At 43.8% G+C, this 25,615-nt stretch overlaps 2 protein-coding genes across 5 annotated transcripts; both read right to left on the reverse strand.

The window, feature by feature from the left end:
- Positions 1–2,930: 2,930 nt before the first annotated feature.
- Positions 2,931–7,358, reverse strand: Tmem216 (transmembrane protein 216). 4 transcript variants are annotated; one of them, XR_005286525.1, is made up of 6 exons: positions 7,278–7,355; positions 6,580–6,681; positions 6,035–6,127; positions 4,382–4,583; positions 3,377–3,470; positions 2,931–3,200 (listed from the first exon to the last, which is right to left on the reverse strand). XR_005286525.1 is itself a non-coding variant. In XM_038339122.1 (5 exons), the coding sequence occupies exons 1-5, from the start codon at positions 7,288–7,290 to the stop codon at positions 3,086–3,088; spliced, it is 417 nt and encodes a 138-aa protein (XP_038195050.1). In that variant the 5' UTR covers positions 7,291–7,358; the 3' UTR covers positions 2,931–3,085. The 4 variants fall into 4 exon arrangements, 3 of the variants coding, with proteins under 3 accessions (XP_038195050.1, XP_038195036.1, XP_038195057.1); XM_038339122.1 differs by lacking the exon at positions 4,382–4,583 and having other exon boundaries at positions 7,278–7,358; XM_038339108.1 differs by having other exon boundaries at positions 2,931–3,470; positions 7,278–7,354.
- A 2,157-nt stretch (positions 7,359–9,515) lies between these two features.
- Positions 9,516–9,836, reverse strand: LOC119826708 (40S ribosomal protein S24-like). Its single transcript, XM_038348164.1, has one exon. It carries the CDS (start codon positions 9,834–9,836, stop codon positions 9,516–9,518), a length of 321 nt encoding a protein of 106 aa, XP_038204092.1.
- Positions 9,837–25,615: the final 15,779 nt, after the last annotated feature.

A 25,615-nucleotide genomic window follows, 5' to 3' on the forward strand; every position in this document is an offset into this window, starting at 1 on the left:
TATGTGAAGAAGAAACTAGAAAGCTTAGAAATACTGAGGGATTTCCAGAAGAGCTCTCCTTTTTAAGCAACACACATAAAGGCCCACTGGCAAAGTAGTCATATCTTAGCATTTTACTGTTTGGACAGATATGACAAGAGGGGTTAAGTACTGAAATGTCACTGCTGCCCAAGGATGTTGAGCTGGTCCCTAAAATTTGGTATCTAAGTTTTGGTACCTGAATGTAGGAATCAGATTCACAATCCATAAAGGTTACTTGGGTTTTGTTTTGTTTTTAAATGCATACATTAGTGCATATGTGTCTGGCTGGCTGTCTTCATGCATGCACATAGGCTTATGTCTGGAGGTCAAGACAACTTGGAAACTTTGTTTTTCTACCATGTGGTTCCTGGGGAATCAAGCTCTGGTCAGGCTTTCCACCTTAACCCACTGAACTATCAATCACACCAGCCCTTTGGTTTTTATATCTTAGGCTGACAATGAACTGGTCCTTCTTCACCTCCCAAAGTGCTGGGATTATATGGATATACCACCACATCCAGTTAATTTTTTTTAAGTGAAGTAAGAGTAGGCTTACATGACAAAAAGATAAACTGCAGACCAGATGATACTGTGTACTGCTATCAGGGAAAAAAATCCTTGAGGCGCTTGATTTTCTAGTGTCACTATTGAGATAGATGTGTTTTCACAAAGTGAATGATCACTTGCATGCTAAGTACCAGATTTGCTCCCATTTAACATCCAGTCGTCTGCTTTTTATGTTCCCAAAGACTTCGTATTGTCTCAGAATGTTGGTGCCGCCAGTAAGGTAAGTAGCTTGCCTTACTCTTTATAAGTATAGCTTTTAGCCATGTTAACTCCCTAAGCCAGATCATTTCCGCACTGAAAGGAGTGAAGCAGTAGGATAGTTTGAGATCAGACTGGACTAAGTAGAGAATTCCTGTCTCAAGAAAAATAAAATAAAACCAGGCTAGATAGTGGTACACCTATAGTCCCAGCACTGGGAATTTGAAACTACCTGTAAACACGAGACCCCCCCCAATCTTAAAAATATTGTAGAAACGTATTTATTATGGTGTTTGCTTCATGATCATAGTACAGTGCTGTGGTCTACGGTCTTGAGATGGGGCCCCAGGTTAGTTTCATCCTTACTTCTGAAGTGGTTGGGACACATGACATTACTGTCTTGGTTTCTCTTGTGCATGACTATTAAAGTGGATCCAGCAGCATCAAGAACAAGGAGCCACCCATGGGAACCAGTGAACTAAGCTTCCACATAAGCATAAGTGAAATAGCTTCCTAATCAGTACGTTCAGCCATTAAACCTCATCCTCAGTGGCACTGTGGGTGTAGTGTACACCACTCTACCCTGCTGGGTTTCTATTTACTTTGTGCATATTGACTTATAAAACAGGCTTAAGAGGCCTATGTGTGCTTTTGCTTCTTACCTTTAAGCCTACAAAGTGGAATACAGTCTCGAGACCCTTCTGGGATGTTTGGGAGATGGCTCCAAAGTTAAGAACACTGGCTATTCTTCCAGAGGCCTGGCGTTCCCACACCCACATGGCAGCTTAAAACTCAACTGTCGGGCTGGAGAGATGGCTCAGAGGTTAAGAGCACTGATTGTTCTTCCAGAGGTCCTGAGTTCAATTCCGGCAACCACATGATGGCTCACAACCATCTGTAATGAGATTTGGTGCCCTCTTCTGGCCTGCAGGCACACATGCAGACAGAACACTGTAAACAAATAAATCTTTCAACTGTCAGTAACTTCAGTTCCAAGGGATCCGATATCTTCACACCAATGCACATAAAGTTAAATAAATAAATTATTTAAGATATATTTTGAAAAAAAATTTTTTTAAAAAGAAGGCCCTTCTGAATTTTAACAATTAGATGTAAAAGCCACTTGCACTTTAGCTGAGCTTTCTGTTCCTTGTGCTCCTGGGTAGGGAGTTGAAACTAATGAAGTCAAAGTCACAGAGAATAGGTTTCTCTCTATTCTATGCCACTAACCAAAGCAAAACTAGAGAAAGCAAATGTAAGAAGCAGAAAATTGGTGTTCAATGAAATAGGAGATGGGAACACCACAGAAGAGCCTATTAGGCATTTTTGTTATTTTTTGCAGTTGATCTCTCACCATAGACTCTTAAAGACAACTAGGAGGCAAGGGAGAAGAGAAAACAAAGGCAACAGTGCTTAGACTGTGGAGCCCATAGAATGACAGCCTTAAGAAAGTTAAGAAAAGGGGCTGAAGAAGTGGCTAGCGGTTAAGAGCACTCACTGGCTGCTCTTCCAGAGGACCCAGGTTCAAATTCCCAGCACCCATGTGACAGCTCACAACTGTAACACCAGTTCAAGGGGATCTGACACCTTCACAATGCACATACAATAAAATTAAATATTAATTTTAAAAAGGGGGGGAAAGTTTTAAAAAGAAGTGTAAGAAAACAAAATATCCCAGGATCGGCCTGACACAAAAGACTGACCTCAAGGCTTCCTAAAGTGGACTCTTCATAACTCCTAGTAACTTCTGGAATAAATAAATACATGGCAATACGCAGCAAAATGCTGACCAATAAATGTTCCTTTTAAACTAAGGAGAAATTTTGGTCAGTTTTAGAATAAACTTCCAATTTCTGATTATACGTGGCCAATGCTGAGAAGAACTGAGACAAGCAAACTTGGGACAAAGGTGGAACATTTCAGAGGCTTTTGCCGATGACAGATGAAGGAAAAGATGGCAGTGTCTACTGGGATTCAGGCTGCAATGGGCGGGCATGGGGGGGTAAGGGTCAGGGATAGTTTCACCACTGTTAGATTTTACTACTAAACGCAGCCTCAGAACACTGTTGGGATAGTCTCTGCCCTCACGTAGAAGAGATGAACTTAAAGACAGGTGTCATACAGAAAAGACAACCAGCCCCACATCAGAAAATAATTTTTATTGTAAAATCGTGTTTGCTTCATGATCAGAATAGAAAAATACTATGAACTACTAAAAGGGTTCTGGGTCTCCACTCTGAGCATTGGGGTTGGGGGTATTTGAATCAGTCCAGGAGCCCACCAGCATTACTTTTCATGCTCATGCAGACGATGTACATGTACAAGTGCTGTGGCTCAGGTCCTGCTCAGCCCAACAAGCCCAGATGGTCCACACAAGGAACTCTGGCCATGATGACCAAGGAAGAGAACTTGAGCTGTTAGAAAGATCAAGATGGGGACAGCATTGCCTCTCCCTACCACAAAAGGTCAGTGTCTCCTGTTGATGATCCTGGTTTAAAGATGATGCCACTGACCTCAGGTAGGTGCTCAATGCCCAAATGTCTGTGCTGAGGAAAAACCACACAACCTTTCCCAGGCCAACTTGACCTACCACTTTTCACAAGTGTGGCTGAAGAACCAGAAAGATGTGTTGTCACCCTGATGGGCTACCAGCTGGAATTCTTGTACTTCAGATCCTGTCCATACTAAAGGCAGAAAGAAAAAAAACTGTTAAAAGACCAGTGAGTGTAGCTGGAGAGATGGCTCAGCGGTTAAGAGCACTGGCTGCTCTTCCAGAGGACCCAGATTCATGACAGCTCACAATTGTCTGTAACTCAAGTTGCAGGGGATCTGAATCCCTCACACAGACTTACATGCAGGCAAATTGCCAATGCACATAAAATAAAAACTACTTTTTTTTAAAAGCATTGAGCAACAAAGTTAGCTTGAAATGTGCATATTTGAAGCCTCTTTTTTTTTTTTAATGGATTTTTTGAGACAGGGTTTCTCTGTGTAGCCCTGGCTGACCTGGAACTCATTCTGTAGACCATGCTGGCCTTGAACTCACAGAGAATCACCTGCCTCTGCCTCCCGAATGCTGGGATTAAAGGCATGCATTATCACCATCCAGCCTATTTGAAGTCTCTTAATTCCAAACACCAGAAGTCTATCTTCCTTAAAAATAAGCTTTTGGGAGTGGAAAGATGGCTCAGTAGTAAAAGAACTTGCCATCCAAGTATGAAGACCAGTACTCATGGAAGGAGAGATGGGATTCCTGGGATAAGCTAGCTAGCTTGGCTAGCTGGACTAGCCAAATCAGCTTTGGGTTCAAGTGAAAGACTCCAATATAAGGTGGAAAATTATTGATGAAGACATCTGGTATCAACCTCTGGTATGCACGTGCGCACATACACACTCACCTACCTGAATATGCACACAGGTGAACATACATACGCATATACACATGCAACCTTACTACCTACTGGAAGTAAAAAAAAAAAAAAAAAAGGCATCCCCATAGACACCTCTTCAAAACCAGTTTCCTACACCTTTCAGGCCTTCAAAGAGCAATGCATCCATCCCTGGGTGGAGAGAACCCAACCCTCAGCAGTAATACCTGGAAAAGGTGGCCAACGTGAGCATCTCAAGCAGCAGCTCTGAGCCACAAAAGAAGAGCAAGATGCTGTTCATGATAGCTTCTAGGCGGAGCACGTAGGTCTGCAACAGCAGGTAATATGAAGCCATCATGGCAGATGGGAAGGTCAAGGCCACACTAATACCAAGGGGCATCTTTCGCTGGCAGAGGTTTCCCTTTGTACCTATAAAACACAGCCCCCAGAGTCACCTCCAAGTGGTGACTGCTTTTCCTGGCATCAGCTTGTATTTCCTCACCTCAGAAAGTGTCTGGATGTGACAGATGGGCAGAGCAGAGAAAAATTACCCTGAATGGGAGGTGTCATATTTAAAGTGAAGCGCACTGAACTAAAACTTGGAAGCTTCAGGGTGTTACATGATTGAAGTAATTTATTCCAGAGGCCCTGCTTCCATTCTGACTATGCAGGGAACAATGGGATTCTGCATCAAGAAAAAATTTGGGAGGCAAAGACAGGTGGGTCTCGAGTTTAAGGCCAGCCTGGTCTATACGGAGAGTCCATGACAGCAAGGGCTAAGGTGTCACAATCGATAGTTTAAGATCATCCTGGTCTCCTTGCTCCAAAAAGTAAAGACCAAAGTGTGTGTGTGTATAACATATATGCATTTGAATCCACATGTATACATTAAGCAACATAAAAATTGTATATGTAAAATATGAGTCTACAACATACATATGTGTATGTGTATATAAATACACTAAAAACTTGCCAACTAAAATGGAAAACAATTTTAGAAATGCCTTAAAAATATCTGTTACTTAGGGTTGGAGAAATGGATGGCTCAGTGTTAAGAGCCATTGCTGATCTTCCTGAGGACCTAGCTTCAGTTCCCAGCACACACATGGCAGCTCAATAATCTGTAACTCCAGTTTCAGAGTATCTGATGCCCTCTTCTATTTTTTCCTTTTTATTCCTACTTGTGTGTTTATATGTGTTCACAAAGGTCAGAAGACAACATTGGAGTTGGGGTTACAGACAGCTGTGAGTTGCCTGATGCTGGGAACCAAACTGGGATCCTCCTCCAAAAGCAGTAAGGCCTCCTAACCACTGAGCCATCTCTCTAGCCTGACACCTTCTTCTGACCTCTGTCAGCACCAGGCACACATGTGGTCATTACCATTTTCTCCTCTTGGGTTGTATTTTATCACTGTTTTCAGAGATGATACATTCTAAGTAATAAGGGTTTTGCTCTGTTTCTGGGGTTTAAAAACTTCTAGAGAAATCCTTGTTTAGAGAAGTGGAGGGAATCTTAGAGCTCTTTAGGCCTGTAATGCCTTACTCTCCCAACAAAGCAAAGAAGTAGGAACTCTTGTAACAGTCAGGCAACTGGAAAGGAATATCTAAGATCAAATGCTACTGCCGGCCTCTAGTCCCATCAGAAACACACAGGTAAATCTTGACCTAAAATATGATATGAAGCAGCAGCTTGAAGCTTCAGGGAAGTAATGGGATATATTACCAGATGAAGCAGCTTGAAGCTTCAGGGAAGTAATAGGATATACTACCAGATCCAACCTCTGATAGTGAGCCTAGGTTATGTTCTTTGTCTTGTTAACCAAGTTACAGTCTCCAGCATGTCTCATAAGGAATAGAACTATTTTCTGAACAACACTTACCAAAAAACAGTCGTATTACTTCAATGCCAAGATAAAGGAGCAGCATCACCACATCCAGGACTAGGTTGGCTGTTGGGTACGGCAGCAAGAGACCTGCCGGTGGAAAAGCCAGAGTCTGCAACACCACCTAACCGTCCCCACAAGGACTGCCGCACACCCAGGAACAAGAACATTAGTCTTAGCTTCCCGTGAACCAGTTAGAGAAGTGTGGACCGTTATAGCTGCAGTCTTTTTTACTAAGTCTGTGGGGGTTCCTCTCTGTCGAATGAATGAATTATAATGGTACACAGATCTGAATATTTCAGCAGAAACAGATGGGGAAAAGTCAGGATGGAGAAGCCTACATTTCCCAAACTCAAGATACTCTTCCTGCGAGAGATTTCCTACTGAATCATTCTAAAGCCATCAGCTGAAGAGACTTCTGCCTTGGAGTGAAGAGACATGCTGTAGGGGCCAGAAAAGAATGAACAGTTCTTGGTGGGAGTTGGCGCTGGGCTAAAGAGGGAAAGAGCTGTTGGGGCAGAGGCAGTCAAGCCCAGCCTTACCTTTATACAGGAAAATGAGGAGCTCCAGCAGGAAATAGGTAGCATAGTACCACCCATTTAGAAAGAACAGGACTTCCAGAGGGGTTGAGGACAACCTTTTATCTGAAAAAAAGGAACGCAAAGATGGGCAGAAGGACAGCTGGAGCTCTACCCCCTGTATGGTTCTGTACTCTGAAGAAAACACAAGATCGTGGTGAAGGAGGGAGAAACTTCTGATTGCTTATGAAGTGGGAGTGTGGACGTGAAGGGGCTGGTCTTCGACCTCCTTTCCCAGGAATTACTTGCAGGCGACTTTTTTGGCAATTCAGCTATCATCACAACCGAGAGGCACCTCAAAGATCCAACCCTGTCACTGCTGAAGGGGAAACCGGGGCTCCAGCAGGAAATAGGTAGCATAGTACCACCCATTTAGAAAGAACAGAGGCCAGCAGCGGGTCTGTGCAAGGCTAGAGGATTCGTAACTGAGTCATCCCAGAAAAGGGCCAGCCCGGGATTGTTAAGGGTACAGTATCCGAGTTCTACACATGCGGGCACTCGGGGTGGTCAGAGCAACGCAAGCCTGACTCGGACAAATGAAGAGTGAGACCCTCAACTTTTAAGAATGGGGGACTAAGTCGAGCTCTGGAGAGCAGAGAGGTGGAGGGACTGGCAGGTACCAATGGGACAGTGGGCAAAGACACACACCTCCGGAGTCTCACCTCGCGGCGCCATGTTCAGTCCCCATGGAAACTGCGTACGCGGCAGCTCCTGGAGCAATGTGGCGCTACCGGAAGCGGGGCAGCTCCTGGCCGCTCTGCCTGTCCGTGCCACTCTATGATCACTCCATCGGGTGCGCGTGCGCGCGCGGAGAGGCGCTTGCGGTCAACCGCCTGCTCTGGTCTGTGGGAGACCGATGGGTTTGTACGAGAGTGTCCAGGAGACCCGAGCTGCTCTCGCTCCCTCTATCTCCAGCGCCCTGGCGTTGGGCTGAGTGGCCCGGTGTAGCAGTGTGGTTGGAGGATCGGCCTTGGGCCCACCGTTCTTCTTTCCCACTGCCACTGTCAATGCACTAGGCTTGCCTGGGTGTAACAAGATACTGCTGGAGACACCAAAACCGTCCGAAGTAGGGAGTTCTCTTCTAGAAGTACAAATAAAAACAGTGGTGATTCTCCTGCGACCCAAAATGTGCAAGGATGTTGAGGGGAGACAGCAGACTCCCAGGTGGGAAGCATTTCCAACAAACTGTGCTATGAGCCCTGGTTGCACTTTGAAGCAGCAAGAGCATGTTGCTGCCGGCAGGGGAGTGGAGGAGTAAGGTTCTGAAAGAACTCAGGTTGACTCAGCCGGTCATAAGATATGGCAACAAATGACTAAGAGGGAGTAACTAAAGTGTTAGACCCCTAGCTAGGAGGAGTGTGGGTAAAGATAGTAATTGTTACTTCTCAACGAGACCTCAAGGGAAAGGGCAAAAGGAATTCCTCACCTAGGGAGAGAAATTTCTGTAGAAAGCCTCCCTCCACTGCTCCTCACCTCCTCTGCTCTCCTGGCTTCACCTCTGTTTTTGCCTTCCACTGGTACATTGTTTTGTTCTGGATTGGTTTGGTTTAGTTTGATTAGACAGGTCTACGTAGGCCAGACGGGCCTCTCCTGCCTTTGCTTCCCGCTCAGTACTGGGGTTATAGGTGGGTGCCACAATGCTCTGGCTGATCTTAGTTGGAACTTTTAGGGACCCTCTAGCAAGGGCCAGAGCAAGCTGAGGCAATGGAAAGGAACTCCAGTTCTGTACCCCATCTGCACTGCCTTTCTGCACTCCCGCTCTGGGCCTTAGATGAAAAGGTGGGCCAATTGCTTACAAAATTTCTGTTTGTAAGGGTCTTAAATTACCCTGTGCACACTTCTAGGTGTCGTGTACACATACAGTTCTTTCATGCTACGGTGAAACATTGGCCCGCTGTCAAAAGAGCTTATATAGTCCTTAGCCTTCATATCATCTGGCTGATCCATGTCAGAGGATGCCACAACTCCGCAGGTACCAAAAGTGGACACAGACTGTCGTCAGTAAACAGCAGGAACCTCAGAATAACAGCCTGGTGTCTGCCCTCAAGTCAGTGAGCATGATACAGTAGGCCAACACATATGGGCCTATGATAATGGCACAACAGATTTGCCAGGGCTGACGCAACCAGGGCTAAAGGCTCAGCATTCTTGGTAAACATTACTGATTCATTTTTATAATACGTAATATGCATAGTATATACCTATGCAGGCTCTGAGCTTGCAGCTTCAGTCTGAGTTCACATGAGTTTTGCTTAGTTGATTTAGAGGGCCTTGTTTGCTTGGTGTCCTCCATCCCTCTGGCTTTTACATTCTCTCCACCTCCTCTTCCTTGGGGTTCTCTGAACTCTGGAGGGGAGGGATTTGATGGAGACCCCCGTTTGGGGTTGAGTGTTTCACGGCCTCTCACTTCCTGTGTAATGTCTGGCTGTGGGTCTCTATTTCCCATCTGCTGCATCATATCTGATGCTGGCTGAATAAGGCACTAATCTATGAGTCTAGCAGAATATTAGGAGCCATTTTATCACTACAATTTTTTCTTTTTTAGACCAGTACTCTTTGGTTTTACCCTAGGGTCCTGGGCTGTCTCAGATTCTTGGTCACCCAGTGTCAGGTGTAAGTTTCATCTTGTGGAATGGGTCAAGCCAGTTTTTGGTTGGTTACTCCCATGAGCTTTGTGCCACTATTGCCCTAGCCTATCTTGCAGATAGTACACCATTGTAGATAAAGGTTTTGTGGCTGGCTTGGTGGATTGTTTTGTTTTGTTTTGTTTTAAGCTATTAGTTTATTTGTCCTCTGGGAAATTGCATATCACAGCAGATCTACTCCTTTGGCTTTTTGCCAGCACCAACATTGGCCTTTGCAATCCCCTTGACCTTCTTCATTCTATTCTTGCATTCCTTTCACTGTTTTCCGGAGGTCTTTTTCTTCTCATAAAGGCCATGTCTTGCAAGTCTGTGTTTGGACTCATTCTTCTTTGCATGATCGAGAGAATCATAGATCATGTCAAAACCAATTGTTTCCCCACCACCAAAATGAGTTCTGAATCCAAATACAAAGATGACATCTGGTGTGGTTTTGTACATTTTGGCTAACTTCTCCCGAATTTCTGTCTTTGGTACTGTTGCCTTCCCAGGGTGAAGGACATCAGTAACCATCTGTTTTCTTTGGAGCAGACAATTGGTCATGAACTTCCTGGTCCGGATCGTTACTGTGTCACTCATGATGACTACGGTGCCCGAGTTGCAGAGGAGGAAAAGAGTGGCTTGGTGCTTGTTTCTCTTTTGATAGCATGCATAGTACCTTCCTGTACCAAAGACAGTAGAACGTACAAGTGAAGGGTCTATGTAGGAATCAGTTCTGCATCTCCATTGTTCAATGCATTGTGTAGGTGTTGTCTATAGGACTTTTGATAGAATGGCCATTTTTGTTATGTTAATCCTACCAATTCCATTCTCTGATATCTCCTTCAGTTTCTCTCTTCAGTGACTTAAAGTTTTTATCATACAAGTCTTTCTCTTAGTTAGACATAACCTAATACTAATATATTTTCTATTATTTGAAGCTATTGTGGAAGATATTCTTTCCCTGATTTCTTTCTCAGACTGTTTGTCGTTTGTATATGGCTCCTGCTTTTTTGTGTTAATTTTGTATCCAACTACATGCTGAAAGTGTTTATCAGCTGTAGGAGTTTCCTCATGGAATTCTTTGGGTCACTATTGTATACTATCATATCTTCTGCAAATAAAGATACTTTGACTTCTTCCTATCTAAATTGCTTACCATTAATCTCTTTCACTTTTCTTATTGCTCTAGCTAAGACTTCAAGTGATATATTGAATAGATATGAAGAAATGAATAACCTTGACTTGTTCCTGATTTTGGTGTAATTGCTTTGAGCTTTTCTTCATTTAAGTAGCTGTAGGCTTTCTATGAACTGCCTTTATTATATTGAGATATGTCCCTTGTATTTCTACTCTCTTCAGGACTTTTATCATGAAGGGGTATTGGATTTTGTTAAAGACCTTTTCTTCACCTAATGAGATGATCACATAGTTGTCTTTCAGTGTCTTTATATGGTGGATTACAATTGTTGATTTACATATGTTGAACCATCCTGCATCTTTGGGATGAAGCCTCCCTGATCAGAGTGGATGATCTTTTTTGATGTGTTCTTGGATTTAGTTTGCAAGGTTTTTTTTTTTAAATATTTTTATCATTTTATTTAACTTTATTTTATGTGCATTGGTGTGAATGTTTCAGATCCCCTGCAACTGGATCTTCAGACAGTTGTGAGCTGCCATGTGGGTGCTGGGAATTGAACCCGGGTCCTCTGGAAGAGCAGTCAGTGCTCTTAACCACTGAGCCATATCTCCAGCCCCAGTTTGCAAGGTTTTTATTTTATTTTTTTCAAGACAGGTTTTTTTTTTATAGCCTTGGCTGTCTTAGAATTCACTTTGTAGACCAAGCTGACTGAGATCTCAGAGATCACCAGCTGCTGCCTCCCAAGTGCTGGAATTCAAAGTGTGCACCACCATGCCTGGCTGGTTTGCAAATATGTTAATATTTTTCACATCTATGTTCATAAGGGAAATTGGTTGATAATTCTCTTTGTTGGGTTTTTATGTGGTTTGGGTATCAGGGTAATTGTGGCCTCATAAAATGAACTGAGCAATGTTCCTTCTGTTTCTATTTTGTGTAATAATTTAAGGAATATTAACTTTAGCTCTTCTTTTTTTATATTTATTTATTTATTATGTATACAATATTCTGTCAGTGTGTATGTCTGCAGGCCAGAAGAGGGCACCAGACCTCATTACAGATGGTTGTGAGCCACCATGTGGTTGCCAGGAATTGAACTCAGGACCTTTGGAAGAGCAGGCAATGCTCTTAACCACTGAGCCATCTCTCTGGCCCCAGAGAAAATATTTCTTATCTATCCTATCTTGGTAAGTCCTAAGTCTTATACCTAATTTACTTTCTATCATAACTTGCTTTCTGCATCTGGTAAATTATAACTATAGCTATCTAATCTTCAACTCCCTCAGAGACCCAAGAAAGAAATAATATTAACTGAGTGAGCAAGAAGTGCAAGGAAGCGACTTCCAAAAAAATGTGAGAAATGACAGAAACAGCTGGCTGCCTGAACAGTCACCCAAAGTTCCTCTGCAGTGTTAGGGCATCCATCTTTGGCCTACAGGCCTAACATATCCAGCAGGCTTTTCTGTGAAGCAGGGTATTTTGTGTTCTGCTTGTCTCATTAGGACAGCATACTGTCAGCAGTTGAGGCAAGGGCATTTTCTTGCCCAATGACTTACTTTTGCCACAAAGAAAATAAACTCCCTGTGGAGCTTCTTCGATGTTCATGATCTTCACTGAAGTAGATTGATGCTGCCAGGAGCAGACATGTCTCATTGTCATAAAAAAGAAGAACCAGCCAGGCGGTGGTGGCACACGCCTTTAATCCCAGCACTCAGAAGGCAGAGGCAGGCTGATCTTTGTGAGTTTGAGGCCAGCCTGATCTACAAGAACTAGTTCCAGGACAGGCTCCAAAGCTACAAAGAAACCCTGTCTTGAAAAACCAAAAGAAGAAGAAGAAGGAGGAGGAGGAGGAGGAGGAAGAGGAGGAGGAGGAGAACAACAACAACAACAACAACCTAGGTTAAAACATCATATTCTGTAGATCTCTGAAGTGTTTGAAGATGATCTTTATATCTAAAATGTATCTTTGTTTGCCATGAAAACATACCTAATGTGACTACAAATTTGATTATACTAGGTGATTAACTACTAATCTATATTTTCTTATTATCTTAAAGAGTTGGTAATAATTTTTAAGAACTAGAGGTTTGCATTACATTGTTTTTGTTTGGTTGGTTGGTTTTGGTTTTCAAGACCTGGTTTCTCTGTAGCTTTGGAGCCTGTCCTGGAACTAGCTCTTGTAGATCAGGATGGCCCTGAACTCACAGAGATCGGCCTGCCTCTGCCTTCTGAGTGCTGGGATTAAAGTCACATATACTGCCCAGCTCTGCATTACATTGTTAAATGAGCTGTATAGGTACAAAACATTGAACAAGATTAGAAATGTATGTACAGTATGTTTTAACAAAATTAATCTCAAATTTGTGTCAATATACAAAATTTGTATACAATATATAAAAGTACAACCAATGTAAAACATTGAGAGAGAGAGATTAATAGATCCAATAATCTACCTTTTATCATATATCTATATTCTCCCTTTCTTTTTAGAGTAGATTCAGTAATCTACCTTTTATCATATATCTACATTCTCCCTTTTTCTTTAGAGTAGATTCAGTAATCTACCTTCATATCATATCTATATCCTCCCTTTCTTTTTAGAGTAGATTCAGTAATCTACCTTTTATCATATCATATCTATATTCTCCCTTTTTCTTTAGAGTAGATTCAGTAACCTACCTTATTTTCTTATCATACCTATACACCCTCTTTTCTTTTCCTTTCTTTTTTATTCTTTTTTCCTTTTTTCGTTTTTCTTTCTTTTTTTCCCCCCATTTTTCAAGACAGGGTTTCTCAATAGCTAATGGAGCCAGTACTGAAACTTGCTTTGTAGACCAGGCTGATCTCAAACTCTCAGAGATCCTGAGTACTGGGATTAAGATCTTGCACTACCACTGCCTGGCCTTTTTTTTTTTTTCTTCAAAATAAGAACCTTGAATCTGGGCTGGAGAGATGGCTCAGAGGTTAAGAGCATTGCCTGCTCTTCCAAAGGTCCTGAGTTCAATTCCCAGCAACCATATGGTGGCTCACAACCATGTGTAATGGGGTCTGGTGCCCTCTTCTGGCCTGCAGACATACATGGAAGAAATGCTGTATACATAATAAATAAATATTTAAAAAAAATAAAAAAATAAACAAAGAACCTTGAATCTAATTTCCTTTGTTTAGCTTTTTTCCTGGCCATTATCCATAACAACCTGTAACCAACACATTATACAAAGACAAACATCCATAATCCATTTTTTGATAATATGGGTATAGTTTTCTAGGCTACTTCCTGCTGATTGGGGGTGCTGATAATATTATGGGGACCCAAAGAAAATTTAGGATATGGTCAAGTCCTTACTGACGTATTCTGTGAGGATGGATTATTTCAGCCAGCAGTCTTGAGGCTGTTCTGGATGTAGAACTCAGAGGAAACTGCAACAGAAGTGCTCTGAAACATTGGATCATCTGGGCTATCTGTTCCCATTGGAGATATTTCAGGGGGTCTTCTTTGATCAAACCTTATTTTTTCTTAACCCAGAATGAATCCACAGCCTCTTATTTCCTGTGGAAACAAAAGCAAAACCTCTTCTCCAAAGTAACATATCTTTTGATTTAAATCTTGGAGTCAAGGCATTTTAAAATATATAGGTTGGATTAATCTAGCCACATTTATAATCCAATGTCTTTTAGCCACTGTTGCTCCTTCCTCAGCTGTCAAACAAGTCAAAGACAACACAATAACATACAGTACCCAGATTCTCTGTGTGTTTTCCATCTTTACGTGGAAGCTAAGTCAGGGCAGATGGGAGCTGGGAGCTCTAGATTTTCTCCCGAATCCACGTGGCTAGGTTTGGGTCCAGCTCCTAGAGCTGGAATTCCAAACTCAGCTCTGGCCTGGGCTGGTGGCTAAAAAGCCTTAGGTGAGCTGCTTTTTCTTAAATTTGTGCCCCATATAGGGCACTAAATGAAGCACAATTAATAAAAACTCAGAGAAATTGGGGTTCAACCTGAAGATCTGAAAAGCGAAGCACCCACTGGCTCTTACCTCAAACTCAGTTTGAATTGGCAATCCTGTCTCCAGGAATCCCAAAATGAGACTGTGTCTAAGAGCTGTCTCCTGCTGTTTTATAATCTTTTCTAGGGCTTGGATTAAAGGCATGTACCACTGAGATTAAAAACACGCACTGCCCAGTTTCTATGGCAACTAGTGTGGCTACTGGGATTAAAGGTGTGTGTTACTACTGCCTGGTCTGTAAGGCTGACCAGTGGGACTGTTTTACTCTCAGATCTTCAGGCAGGCTTTATTTATTAAAATACAATTGAAATGCCACTACATGCAACAACATGTAGATTAATAGAAATGGGTTCAATTATAAGAGCTAGTTAGTAACAAACCTAAGATAAGGCTAAGTTTTCATAATTACTAATAAGTCTCTGTGTCACTTTTTGTGAGCTGGCGGCCCCAAGAAAAATCTATTTACATTTGGGATATAGATATTAAGCATTGAAATGTCCTCTTGGTGGACTTTTCTTTTGATGAGCATGGAGTGTCCTTCCCTATCTCTTCTGATTAGTTTTGATTTGAAGTCTATTTTGTCAGATATTAAAGTGACTATACCAGCTTTTTTCTTAGGTCCATTTGCTTGAAATTTATTTTTTCCAACCCTTTACCTTACAGTGATGTCTATCCTTGATATGATAGTGTTTGACAGTTTAGATTTTCTACTTTACAAGTTAAGATTGGGATACTCTTGCTTTTCAAAGAGTTTCCCATTCTTTAAAATAAAATGACAAATACCATGGCTGTCAGTTTTCACACACCCATCATGCTTGTCATTATTTGTAATAGCCACAGGGACTTGTTTCCCTTTTTCCTTCCTGATACCGTTAGTATTTTGGAATTGTTTTGTTTTGCTTTGCAGTGCTAGAAGGTGAACCCAGGATTCATGAGGCTCCTCTGAATCTTGGCAGAGAGCAGCTTCATCTTGCAGCAAGCTGCCATTTAACTTTCCCAGGTTCCAGAGGCAGCGAAGCAGCCATCCTTCCCACTGTAGGACAGTGCTTGTTGAGTGCAGCAGAATCCCGGCTAGCAGGATGGATACACACAGAGCTCTCCTGTCTCTGGTTTGACTGCGCTTTTATCTGAGCCTGCAGTCACCTGGCACTTTAACACTAGGTAGCGCTCTGAACCTAGACTTGCAGCCATTTGCTGCACTTTTTCTTTTCTTTTTTTTTAAACATTTTTTGTGTGTGTTTGTGCATGCATTGTGTGTGTGTGTGTGTGTGTGAGAGAGAGAGAGAGAGAGAGAGAGAGAGAGAGAGAGAGAGAGAGAGAGAGATAGAAAGGGAGAGAGAGAGAGAAAGAGAAAGAGAGAGAGAGAAAGAGAGAGAGAGAGAGAGAGAGAGAGAGAGAGCGCACACATATGATGGGTTTGTACCCATGCCACCACTAGAAATATCGAGACTAGAGGACAACTTTTAGGACTCATTTCCCTCCATCATGTGGTTCTGAAGATCAAATTCACCAGTCTTACACATTGAGAGCCACATAAAATCGAACTTTCTGAGCCAGCAAGATGGCTCAGTGGGTAAAGGCATTTGTCACCAATCTCAATACCTGGGTTAAATCCTCAAGACCTGATGTTCATGTGAAAGGAGAGAATCAGCTCCTGAAATTATCCTCTGACCCCCACATGCTTGAGATGGCGTGGTATGCTCACACACACCTGTACTCATCATATACTTACACACAGTATGCATGTACACACACAAAATAAGTAAATATAATTCAAAACAAACTGGAGCTTCCTAAGGGGAAAGGGGCTGGTGACTGGGGAAAATACAGCTGCCTGTAGGTCCCCATAAGGACCCTTAATAAATCATTTTATTCAATATGAACTTGAGGGCCAAAAGTGGTGGCTCATGCCTTATTCTCAGCCCTCAAGAGGCAGGAGCAGGCCGATCTCGGTGAGTTCAGTGCCAGCCTGGTCTACATATTGGGTTCTGGGGTAGCCAGAGCTACAGTAGAACAGACGGGCCTGAATGAACTGTTCTTGGAGTTGCCGGGACAGATGTTATTCTACATAGCCACAGAAAAGTCTCACAGTACAGAACCTCAACACTGACGTGGGGTACTGGGGCACTGTTTTCCTTTCTGAGGACCTGACTTTCCTCAGTTTTCATTTCCTGTCTGGCAAAATAAAGGCTTCAGCACTTACAGTGCAGAGCCTCAAAAGCAAAATGCCTCTTTAGCCTTCTTCTCTCTCACCCGTCACAGTGACCCCCAAGGCAGGCCACTGGAACTAGACTTTTCCTCCCTAAGACAGATCACAGAAAGTGGGTTTCTCCCCCCCCCACCCCCCCACCCCCCGCAAAGCCAGCCATAAGGCAGAAAAATACTCTTGTCAACACCCCTCAGCCTTTCCTTGTAACAGCTGGTCATGAAATGAGGCCATTCAGAGAGCCCTTGCTCCATAGCCAGAGGAAGGAATGCTGCCTGGAGAGGCTCAGCAGGAGCAGACAGGCCTTGCTGTGTTTATGCCCCAGGCTGTTCTGTCAACAGACCCTTCACGTCCAGTCACACTTCTACGGGCCATCCCAGCTCCACTGCAAAAGAGCAAAAATGATAACAGATCAGAGACACTGGGTCTCCAACCCAAGGCTTTCACGTCCTATAAAACCATGGCCAGGTGAATTTGCTGTGTTTAATCTGTCTTTTGTCACCAAAGTGCAAGCCAAGACCCTTTAGGATGGAACAGAAAGGGGTCCTCCTGTTTTCTCTCTCACTGCAGCTAATTCTATTTCCTTGTATATGAAAATGTATTTCAGCTTCATTCTCGAGGCCCGTTCCAGGTGAACAGGGAATTCTGAATTTCCATCTCTCTGGGCATGTTAGAGCTGCTGTGGGCTCACTTCTGGCCAGTGAGCTCCTGGGAACCAGCTAGCCGCAAGTCCTCTGTGTGTGCTGCCTGACTTTTGCTCTCTGGGTTGGACTGTGGTGAGCAGCAGTAGAGCTTTAGCATACACGAGGTCCTAGGTTAGATCCTTGAACCAAAAACCAAGCAAATAAGTAGCACTTTTGTTCTCATCTTTAGTTGCAGTATGGTGCGACACCTAGATACGGGCCATTTTCTTTTATCTCTAACTAGTATCCCTAACTGATCTAGAAATATGTATACCTGGCTGGTCCTGAACTCACAGAGATCCACTTACCTCTGCTCTCCGAGTGCTGGGATTAAAGATGTGTACTACTATGCCTGACTAGATATGGACTTTAAAAAATTGTCAGGTGGGGGGCTGGAGAGATGGCTCAGAGGTTAAGAGCATTGCCTGCTCTTCCAAAGGTCCTGAGTTCAATTCCCAGCAACCACATGGTGACTCACAGCCATCTGTAATGGGGTCTGGTGCCCTCTTCTGGCCTGTAGGCATACACACAGAATATTGTATATACATAATGAATAAATAAATATTTTAAAAAAATTGTCAGGTGGGGCAGTGATGGAATATGCCTTTAATCCTAGCACTCAGGAGGCAGAGACAGGAGGATCTCTGAGTTCGAGGCTCAGCCTGGTCTACAGAGTGAGTTCCAGGACAGGCTCCAAAGTTACAGTGAAACCCTGTCTCAAAAGAGAGAGAGAGAGGGGGAGAGGGAGAGGGAGAGGGAGAGGGAGAGGGAGAGGGAGAGGGAGAGGGAGAAGGAGAAGGAGAAGAAGAAGAAGAAGAAGAAGAAGAAGAAGAAGAAGAAGAAGAAGAAGAAGAAGAAGAAGAAGAAGAAGAAGAAGAAGAGAAGAACAGTAAAATTTTGGTATCCCAAATATGTACATGTCTTTTACCAAATCTGGGAACTGCTTGACTGTCATTTATTTAAATATTCCTGTATGCTCTTTCTTTCTCTTTGCCTCCTAAACTCTAATTATATTTATATCTGATGGTCTGATACTAGTTCCCAAAACTGGGCTGTCCTGTTTCTCTTCTATCTGCTCTTTGGTTTGGATAATTTCTGTTGTCTGTCTTCCGGGTCATTGATCTTTATTCTATGTCCTCTACTGTTAAGTCAGAGGTAGGATAGAAAGAAAAAGCTAAGGGAATATGAGCAGGGAAAGAATCCCCTTCCACATCCACACACACATACCCTCACCTGATAGAGAACATTGACATGTTGGGCTTGTCTGAAAACTCAGTATTCAGAAGGCAGAGCAGTAGGATTGACAGTTCAGGCTCAGTCTAGGGGCAGCAAGATGACTCTGTGGGTAAAGACTGATGACCTGAATTTGATCCCTGGGACCCACATGATTATAAAAGAAAACCAGCTCCTCTGGTTGTTCTCTGCCCTTCATGTGACATGTATGTATCACACACACACACACTAAATAAAATGTAAAAAAAAAAGAATTAAAATAGAAACTCAATGAACTGGAGGTGTAGGGATTACCATAAAGAGTGGCCACAAACACAATACCCCTCTAACCAAGGGTAGCTCCTAGTCGCAGTCCCACCCCTCAGGATGCTAAGGCAAGAGTATTTGAAGTTTGAGGCTAGCATGGACTGTACTAGATTCTCAAAACTACCAAAGGGTTGGTGAGATTGCTCAACAGGAAAAGGTGTGCTGTCAAACCTGATGAATTCAATCCCTGGGACCTATGTAAAGGGAGCAGAGAACTGACGACCCCAGGTTGTCCTCTGGCCTTCATATGTACTCCATGGTATGTATGTAGCTCCCCCCAACATACAAATAAATAAATGTGAGCTAGGGAGCTGGCTTAGTGATCAAGGAGCACTTGTTGCTTTCTTAAAGGACGTGGGTTCAATTCCTAACACCCACATGGTGTAACTCTAGTCCCTGGGGCACAAATATGGTGCACATTCATACTTGCAGGTAAAACACTCATACGCATAAATCTTGAAGAAAAAAAAAGAGTTCAACCGGGCAGTGGTGACACACGCCTTTAATCCCAGCACTCAGGAGGCAGAAACAGATGGATCTCTGTGAGTTTGAGGCCAGTCTGGTCTACAGAGTGAGTTCCACGGCAGGCTCCAAAGCTACAGAGAAACACTGTCTCCAAAAACAAAATGAAAAAGAGAGAGAGAGAGAGAGTTCAACGTCATCCTCACCTACATAGTGAGTTTGGGCCTGAACTGGGCTACCTGAGACCTTATCTCAAAATAATAGAAATTAAATATGATTGTGAAAGCCCCAGGAGACAGAGACAAAAGCAGTCAGCATGCTGAGCCATCTCCCCAGTCTTCCAAAATTTTACTAGGTGTATAAAAACTTAGCATCTCCAGATTTTTTTTCACTCCTACTCCTTCCTCTACTAGACAAGATGAGAACGAGTCACCTTAACCCAACCAAGATGGAAGCTATACCGCAACATCATCTCCTAAGCTATGGCTCTGAAGATTGACCCAAGGACCTCATGCATCTTGGCTGGGCAAGCACTCTCGCACTGAGTTATCCCCTGATGCATCACTGCAGTCTTGCCACCCTCACTCCATGTTCCCTCCTGTTCCCAGTAAGACCTGATCCTTCACCCTCCCCACGATGGGGGTTGGAGTCCACTTCTCAGCACCATCGGCCTGAAACCTTGCTCTGCTTTTCAGAGTCATCTCAGGGCAAAACTTGTTATGTTCCAGAGCTCCTCAAGTCCCCAGTTTTGTCCCTCTGTGTTCTGAGGCCACCCAGTTCAGCTGCCTTATTTGGTGACCAGGTGCATTCCGGCATTCCTAGCCTCTTGCTCAAACTCAGAACAGCAAATACACGCCCCAGGAAAAAGCTGCAATTGTTGGCTTATTTTTCTGTGACTAGCCCTACCCTGCAGTGATAGGCTCTGGTCCCTCTGATTCAGCAGTAGTTGGGAACACGCATACACACAGTATATGTGTGTGTGTTACTGTGGGTGTTAGGGTCACACTCTGAGCTCTGGCGATCCCAAGAAGCTACACTGGAGCATCCATCCTCAGTACACCAATTAAAGAGATCATAGTGTAAACAAAAAAGATTTATTCAATGTGGCTACATAGGCAAAAGGAGAGAATACGCAGGTCGAGTGATTCCCCTGCCCAAGGGCCATCTTCTAGATCCTACATGAAGTTTAGGCTTGAAGAGAGGGCAAGAGTGTGCATAACGAAGCAGTCAGTTCTGGTCAAGATGTGGTCCTGCCCATCCCTGACTCATCATTGCTTCTGCTGCAGTCTGTCCTTCAAAGTGGAGTGTGCAAAGTCTTTTGGGGGAAGCATTTTTTTTAAGACTTTCTCTTCCCCAGCACAGGAATCCTAGGAAAATTTCGTATTTGGGGGCCTATTGTTTGAGTAATCTGATAGTCAAAGGAAAGGGCACAGAGTCTGTTCAGACTATCTTTCCAGGATGTGTGTCTGTGTCTGTCTGTGTGTCTGTGTGCTGTTGGGGGTGGAGTACTCAGATGGAATTCAGGGTTTATACCTGCTGAGCACACATTCTCCCACTGAGGTACTAAGATACTGTCATCTCTCTCTGAGACTGTTGAGAAAATGATACTTGTTTGTGTGTTTTATCTAGTGAAAGCAACTTCATAACTCCTTTCTATTTAAAGTAGGACTAGATAAAAACTTTTTTTTTTGGAGAAAGGATTTCTTTTCTTGTGTTCCAGACTGCTTTCCAACTATACAGCAGGAACCTTCTGTTCCTTCTGCCTATACCTCCAAAGTATATCCAGTTTATGCAGTGCTGGGGATCAGACCCAGGGCTTTGCGGATGTTAGACAAGGACTATCTTCAGGAACATGCCCAGATTGGGATACCAGAGTCTCTTTTCAGATGACAGTAACAGCTGTTTGTTTCTTTTTCTTTTCCTTCCTTCTGATCACAGGCAGGCCTCAAGCTCACAGAAATCCCCCTGTCTCTGCTTCCCCTGCCCAGCAGCTTGTTTCTTTAATATATTAAACATACATTTGTTTGTTTGTTTGTGTGTGTGTGTGTGTGTGTGTGCGTGTGTGTGTGTGTGTAGATGGGGGTAGGGAGGGAGAGGAAGGCAGTTTGAAGGAGTTAGTTCTCTCCTTCCACAGCTAGGTCCTGGAGATCTGATCTAACTTGGGTCCACAGGTTTGGCTGCAGACACCTTTACCTGGTGAGCCCTCCTGCTGGCCTGGTGTTTTTGACTTCAAGGCTCCACTGGCTCCGTTTATCTCTTATCTGTCCCAGTGCTTGTCATTTTATCTTTATGAGTTGTCCAGCTTGTGCTTGCTTGGAGAGTTGATGTAACTTTTTTTTCATTGTTGTTGCTCTCCTTGTCTTTGGTGGCACCCCAGCACTGGGAACTGAACACGGGACCTTTTTGCACATAAGTCACATGCTGGGTGACTGAGCTAGACCCCAGGCCCTATTGTTGTTGTAGTTCCTTCAGAAATGCTTAACTTCATAGAAGTCAGGCAAATAGTTGACTCCATGTGTTTAGTAAGAAGGGAACAACTCAGAAGCTGCGTGTGTCGACTCACATGTAAGAGCCCTTCACTCAGGAAGCTGAGACTGGGAAATGACCATGAGTTAGAAGTCAGCCTGAACTATACAGTGAGTTCCGAGCTAGCTTGGACTACAGAGACCCTTTCACACAACACAACACAACACAACAACTCAGAAGCAAAGTATTGGAGTGCGGCTCTTCCACGCCCCCCCCGGGGGGGGGTACTACCCTCATAGCACCTGGATGCACTTTTCCAATAGAAGCCTCTAAACTGTCCTTTAGGGCTTCTGAGGGGGTTCCACCACATGAGCATGGCTGAATAATTATTGGTAGTTGGTGACTGGCTTAATCTTCAACACCCCTTTCTCTCCAGGGGCCTGGGTGAGGCTCAAAGTCCCAACCCTCTAATCACAGGGGCTCCCCAACAGCCAGCCCCACTGAGTGAAGCAATCAAGGGGTTGCCAGACACCTTCAGCTCAGCAACATCCAAAATGATACCACTTTGGTTATTTTAAGGGTTTTAAGAATTGTCCGGAATAGATTTTATGGACCCACATCATAAGTATACATAGTCTCAAGGATTTGAAAGAAATGGCTGAGGTAGCATTATAGCATTTTTTTTCTTTCTAAAATGTTCCTGATTGGGACTGGAGAGATGGCTCAGCAGTTAAAAGCACTGACTGGTCTTCCAGAGGACCTGAGTTTAATTCCCAGCACCCATGTGGCAGCTCACAACTGTCTGTAACTCCAGTGCCAGGCAACCTGACACCCTCACACAGACAAATGTGCATATAAAAGAAAACAAATGTTTCTGACACTATTATATTGTCTGTGAGAAGGCTATAAATAAAGCCTACGGTATGGTAGCACATGCCTGTCATCACAATACAGCAGGCTTTTTCTGTACCGTCAGCCCCCAAATAATGATATGGAGATTTATTATTAATTATAAAAGCTCAGCCTACAGCTTAGACTAGCTCTTATAACTTAAATTAACCCACTTATGTTTATTTACATTTTGCTTCATGACTTTTTACCTCTCTTCCATCTTGTGCACGTCTTGTTTCCCCTCCATGTCCTCTAGCATATTTCTCGTGCTAGGGAAGTCTTGCCTAACCGCTTCCTGCCTAGCTATTGGTCATTCAGCTCCTTATTAAACCAATCAGAAGGTGCCTTGACAAAGACACATCTTTACAGTGTACAAAAAGACTGTTCCACAACATCAAAACACACAGGAGGCTGAAGCGGGAGGCTCTTGAGTTCAAGACCAGTCTATGCTACATAGAGAAATCTGTCTTTAACCAAAGGGGAAGGGGTTGCACAAGTAGGTAAAGATTGTCAAGGGGAGCAGGAACAGAATCTCAAGGGGATTGGGAATGGTAATGGAGATTGTGGCGTATTCCTTTTTATGCATTTTTGCAGGGCTCAGGATGGAATCCAGTGCCTCACACGTTAGGCACATTTTACCACTGAGTTGTATTTCCAGCCTTATGAAATGTGTATGTATTCATGCATGCATGTATTTATTGAGACCGGATCTTGCTGTATTGACTAGACTGCCTCCGCCTTCAAGTGGCTGAGATTCCAGATGGGTGTCACTGGCTTAGGTATTTTCATGACTCGGATTCTGTGCCACCTGAATGCCTAAATATGTTTTAGGCCAGAGGCTAATCAGGCCATGCCCACTGCAACAGTCTCTTTCTCACGGATGCTGTGAAGGAAACTGAGAGCCTGCCACTGGTTTGGAAACTGGCTAACAGGTGCTCCAGATCTCAGCAGAAGAGGTGTTCAATTCTCACTTCCCTAAGGAAGTCTGTAGGCTCAGGCGGCCAGGCATGAAGTCATCAGAAGCTACCAGCATAATAGGCACACTTCAACTAGATGTACCTCTCTCTCTACTGTACCACTTTCTCGAGGTGAGGTCACACATTTCTTCCCCATGCCCCCCACTCCCACTCTCACCTGACCCTTGCAGGGGAGTCAGGGACAGCCTGGCTGCAGGCCTGTGCTGGGAAGTAGACTACTCACCAAACTCTGAGTCATAAACGGCTCCTTCCTCTGAAATCTGTAAGAAGGGACTCCCACTCTGTCACGTGGGCCAGAGCTCTCCTCAGAGCCTTCTCCACGCTGCTGTTTGTCTGTCTGCCCATGGTGTTGATAACTCTATACTCCCGATCTCCTGAGATAGAGCTGAGTCTCCACGTAGTAGCCAGCGTGGATAAAGACCCTGCCGCAGAGCCTGTCTCTGTGGAACCAGACCTCTCTCCCTCCCTCAGCCACTGTTTCTTGTTTCACCTCTGTGGAAGCAGATGCACACACTAACATACACCAGCGAGTCACAGGCCATCAGCCGTGTAAATATTCCGAGAAGCAGGTAATTGGTTATACTGTAAAGACAACAGGAAACAATGGAACTGGCTCATTTCAGGGACAAAGAAAACTTCTATCTTTAAGAGGCTGTGGTGAGCAAAAAGATTGTAACATTTCTGTAAAAGTTTGTAACCAGAGTCATTAAGGGTTAAACTCTGGCTGGGCGGTGGTGGCACATACCCTTAATCCCAGCACTGGGGAGGCAGAGGCAGGCAGATCTCTGTGAGTTCGAGGCCAGCCTGGTCTACAGAGTGAGTTCCAGGATAGGCAGGACAGTTTCACAGAGAAATTCTGCCTTGAAAAACCAAAAAGAAAAAAAGAAAGAAAGAAAGAAAGAAGGAAGGAAGGAAGGAAGGAAGGAAGGAAGGAAAGAAGGAAGAAAAAGGGTTAAAGTCTGGGCTCTGGTAGTCCCAGCAAAGTAGACTGTGTCTTGTTCCCAGTATGCAAAATAAAGCCCCCAGTAACAGGGGCTAGAGAGATGGCTCAGTAGTTGAGAGCACTGACTGCTCTTCCAGAAGACCTGGTTCAATTCTCAGCATCCATGTGGTGGCTCACAACTGTCCAAAATTCATTTCCAGTAGATCTGACACCCTTTTCTGGCTTCTGTGGGCAGCAGCCATCTGTCTGTCTTAGCGTTCTGTTGCTGCGAAGTGACACCATGAACAAGGCAACTCTTACAAAATAAAATATTTTATACTTTCTCACGGGGGGCTTACTCATAGTTTCAGAGGTTTAGTCCATTGTCATGATGGGGAGCATGGCAGCACACTGGCAGACATGATGCTGGAAAAGTAGCGGGGGATTCTGCATCTGGATCCACAGGCAGCAGGAGAAGAGACCTCAAAGCCCACCCCCAGTGACACACTCCTTCCAGCAAGGCCACACCTCCTGATCCTTTCAAACAGTGCCACTCCCTAGCACTCAAAAACAGGAGCCTGTGGGGCCATTCTTATTCAAGCCACCACAACATTTAATGTGGGCCACACTAAGAAGAGGAATAAAGAGGGGAGCCCAGTGACCCCCAAGTCTGAGTCAAGGTTTTAGTTTAAACTAAGAGCATGAGGTATACCAACTGGAAGGCAAGTGCCTTCTCTTGATTCAGCCCTTCTCTTCCCTTTTCATGAGATTCCTGAGGAAATTTTAATTCTTCAGGATTCATCGTTCCAATAGCCCATGGGAGAGGAACTGTCTCTCTTTAGGACATCTCCTGCCAAGAGAGCTACAAGCTTTTACAAAAAGATTCTGCATCAGGCTATTCGCTCCATCTCTACCTCTTTTTCTTGCACAGGCAAAGGTATGATGAATGCAGACGTAGTTTTGTTAGCATTTAAGACCGTTTCTTTCTAATGCAGGATTCAAGGTCAGCATTTTATGCCTTGTATCTAAATGTTCCTGTCAGGCCAAGAAACAGTAATTACCAGACCAGGATCCTATTGAATCTTACTACAT

The sequence above is a fragment of the Arvicola amphibius genome, chromosome 1 (assembly GCF_903992535.2).
Source record: "Arvicola amphibius chromosome 1, mArvAmp1.2, whole genome shotgun sequence".
Taxonomy (NCBI): domain Eukaryota; kingdom Metazoa; phylum Chordata; class Mammalia; order Rodentia; family Cricetidae; genus Arvicola; species Arvicola amphibius.

Excerpts from the sequence above, each read along its gene's own strand:
- Tmem216 (XM_038339108.1), bottom strand. Across the intron at positions 6,128-6,579 it reads CCTCATTTTCCTGTATAAAG|GTCTCTTGCTGCCGTACCCA; the intron begins GTAAGGCTGGGC and ends TTCCACCGGCAG. Across the intron at positions 4,584-6,034 it reads AGTAATACGACTGTTTTTTG|GTACAAAGGGAAACCTCTGC; the intron begins GTAAGTGTTGTT and ends TGTGTTTTATAG.
- LOC119826708 (XM_038348164.1), bottom strand. The coding sequence starts at position 9,836 with ATGAGTGACACAGTAACGATCCGGACCAGGAAGTTCATGACCAATTGT.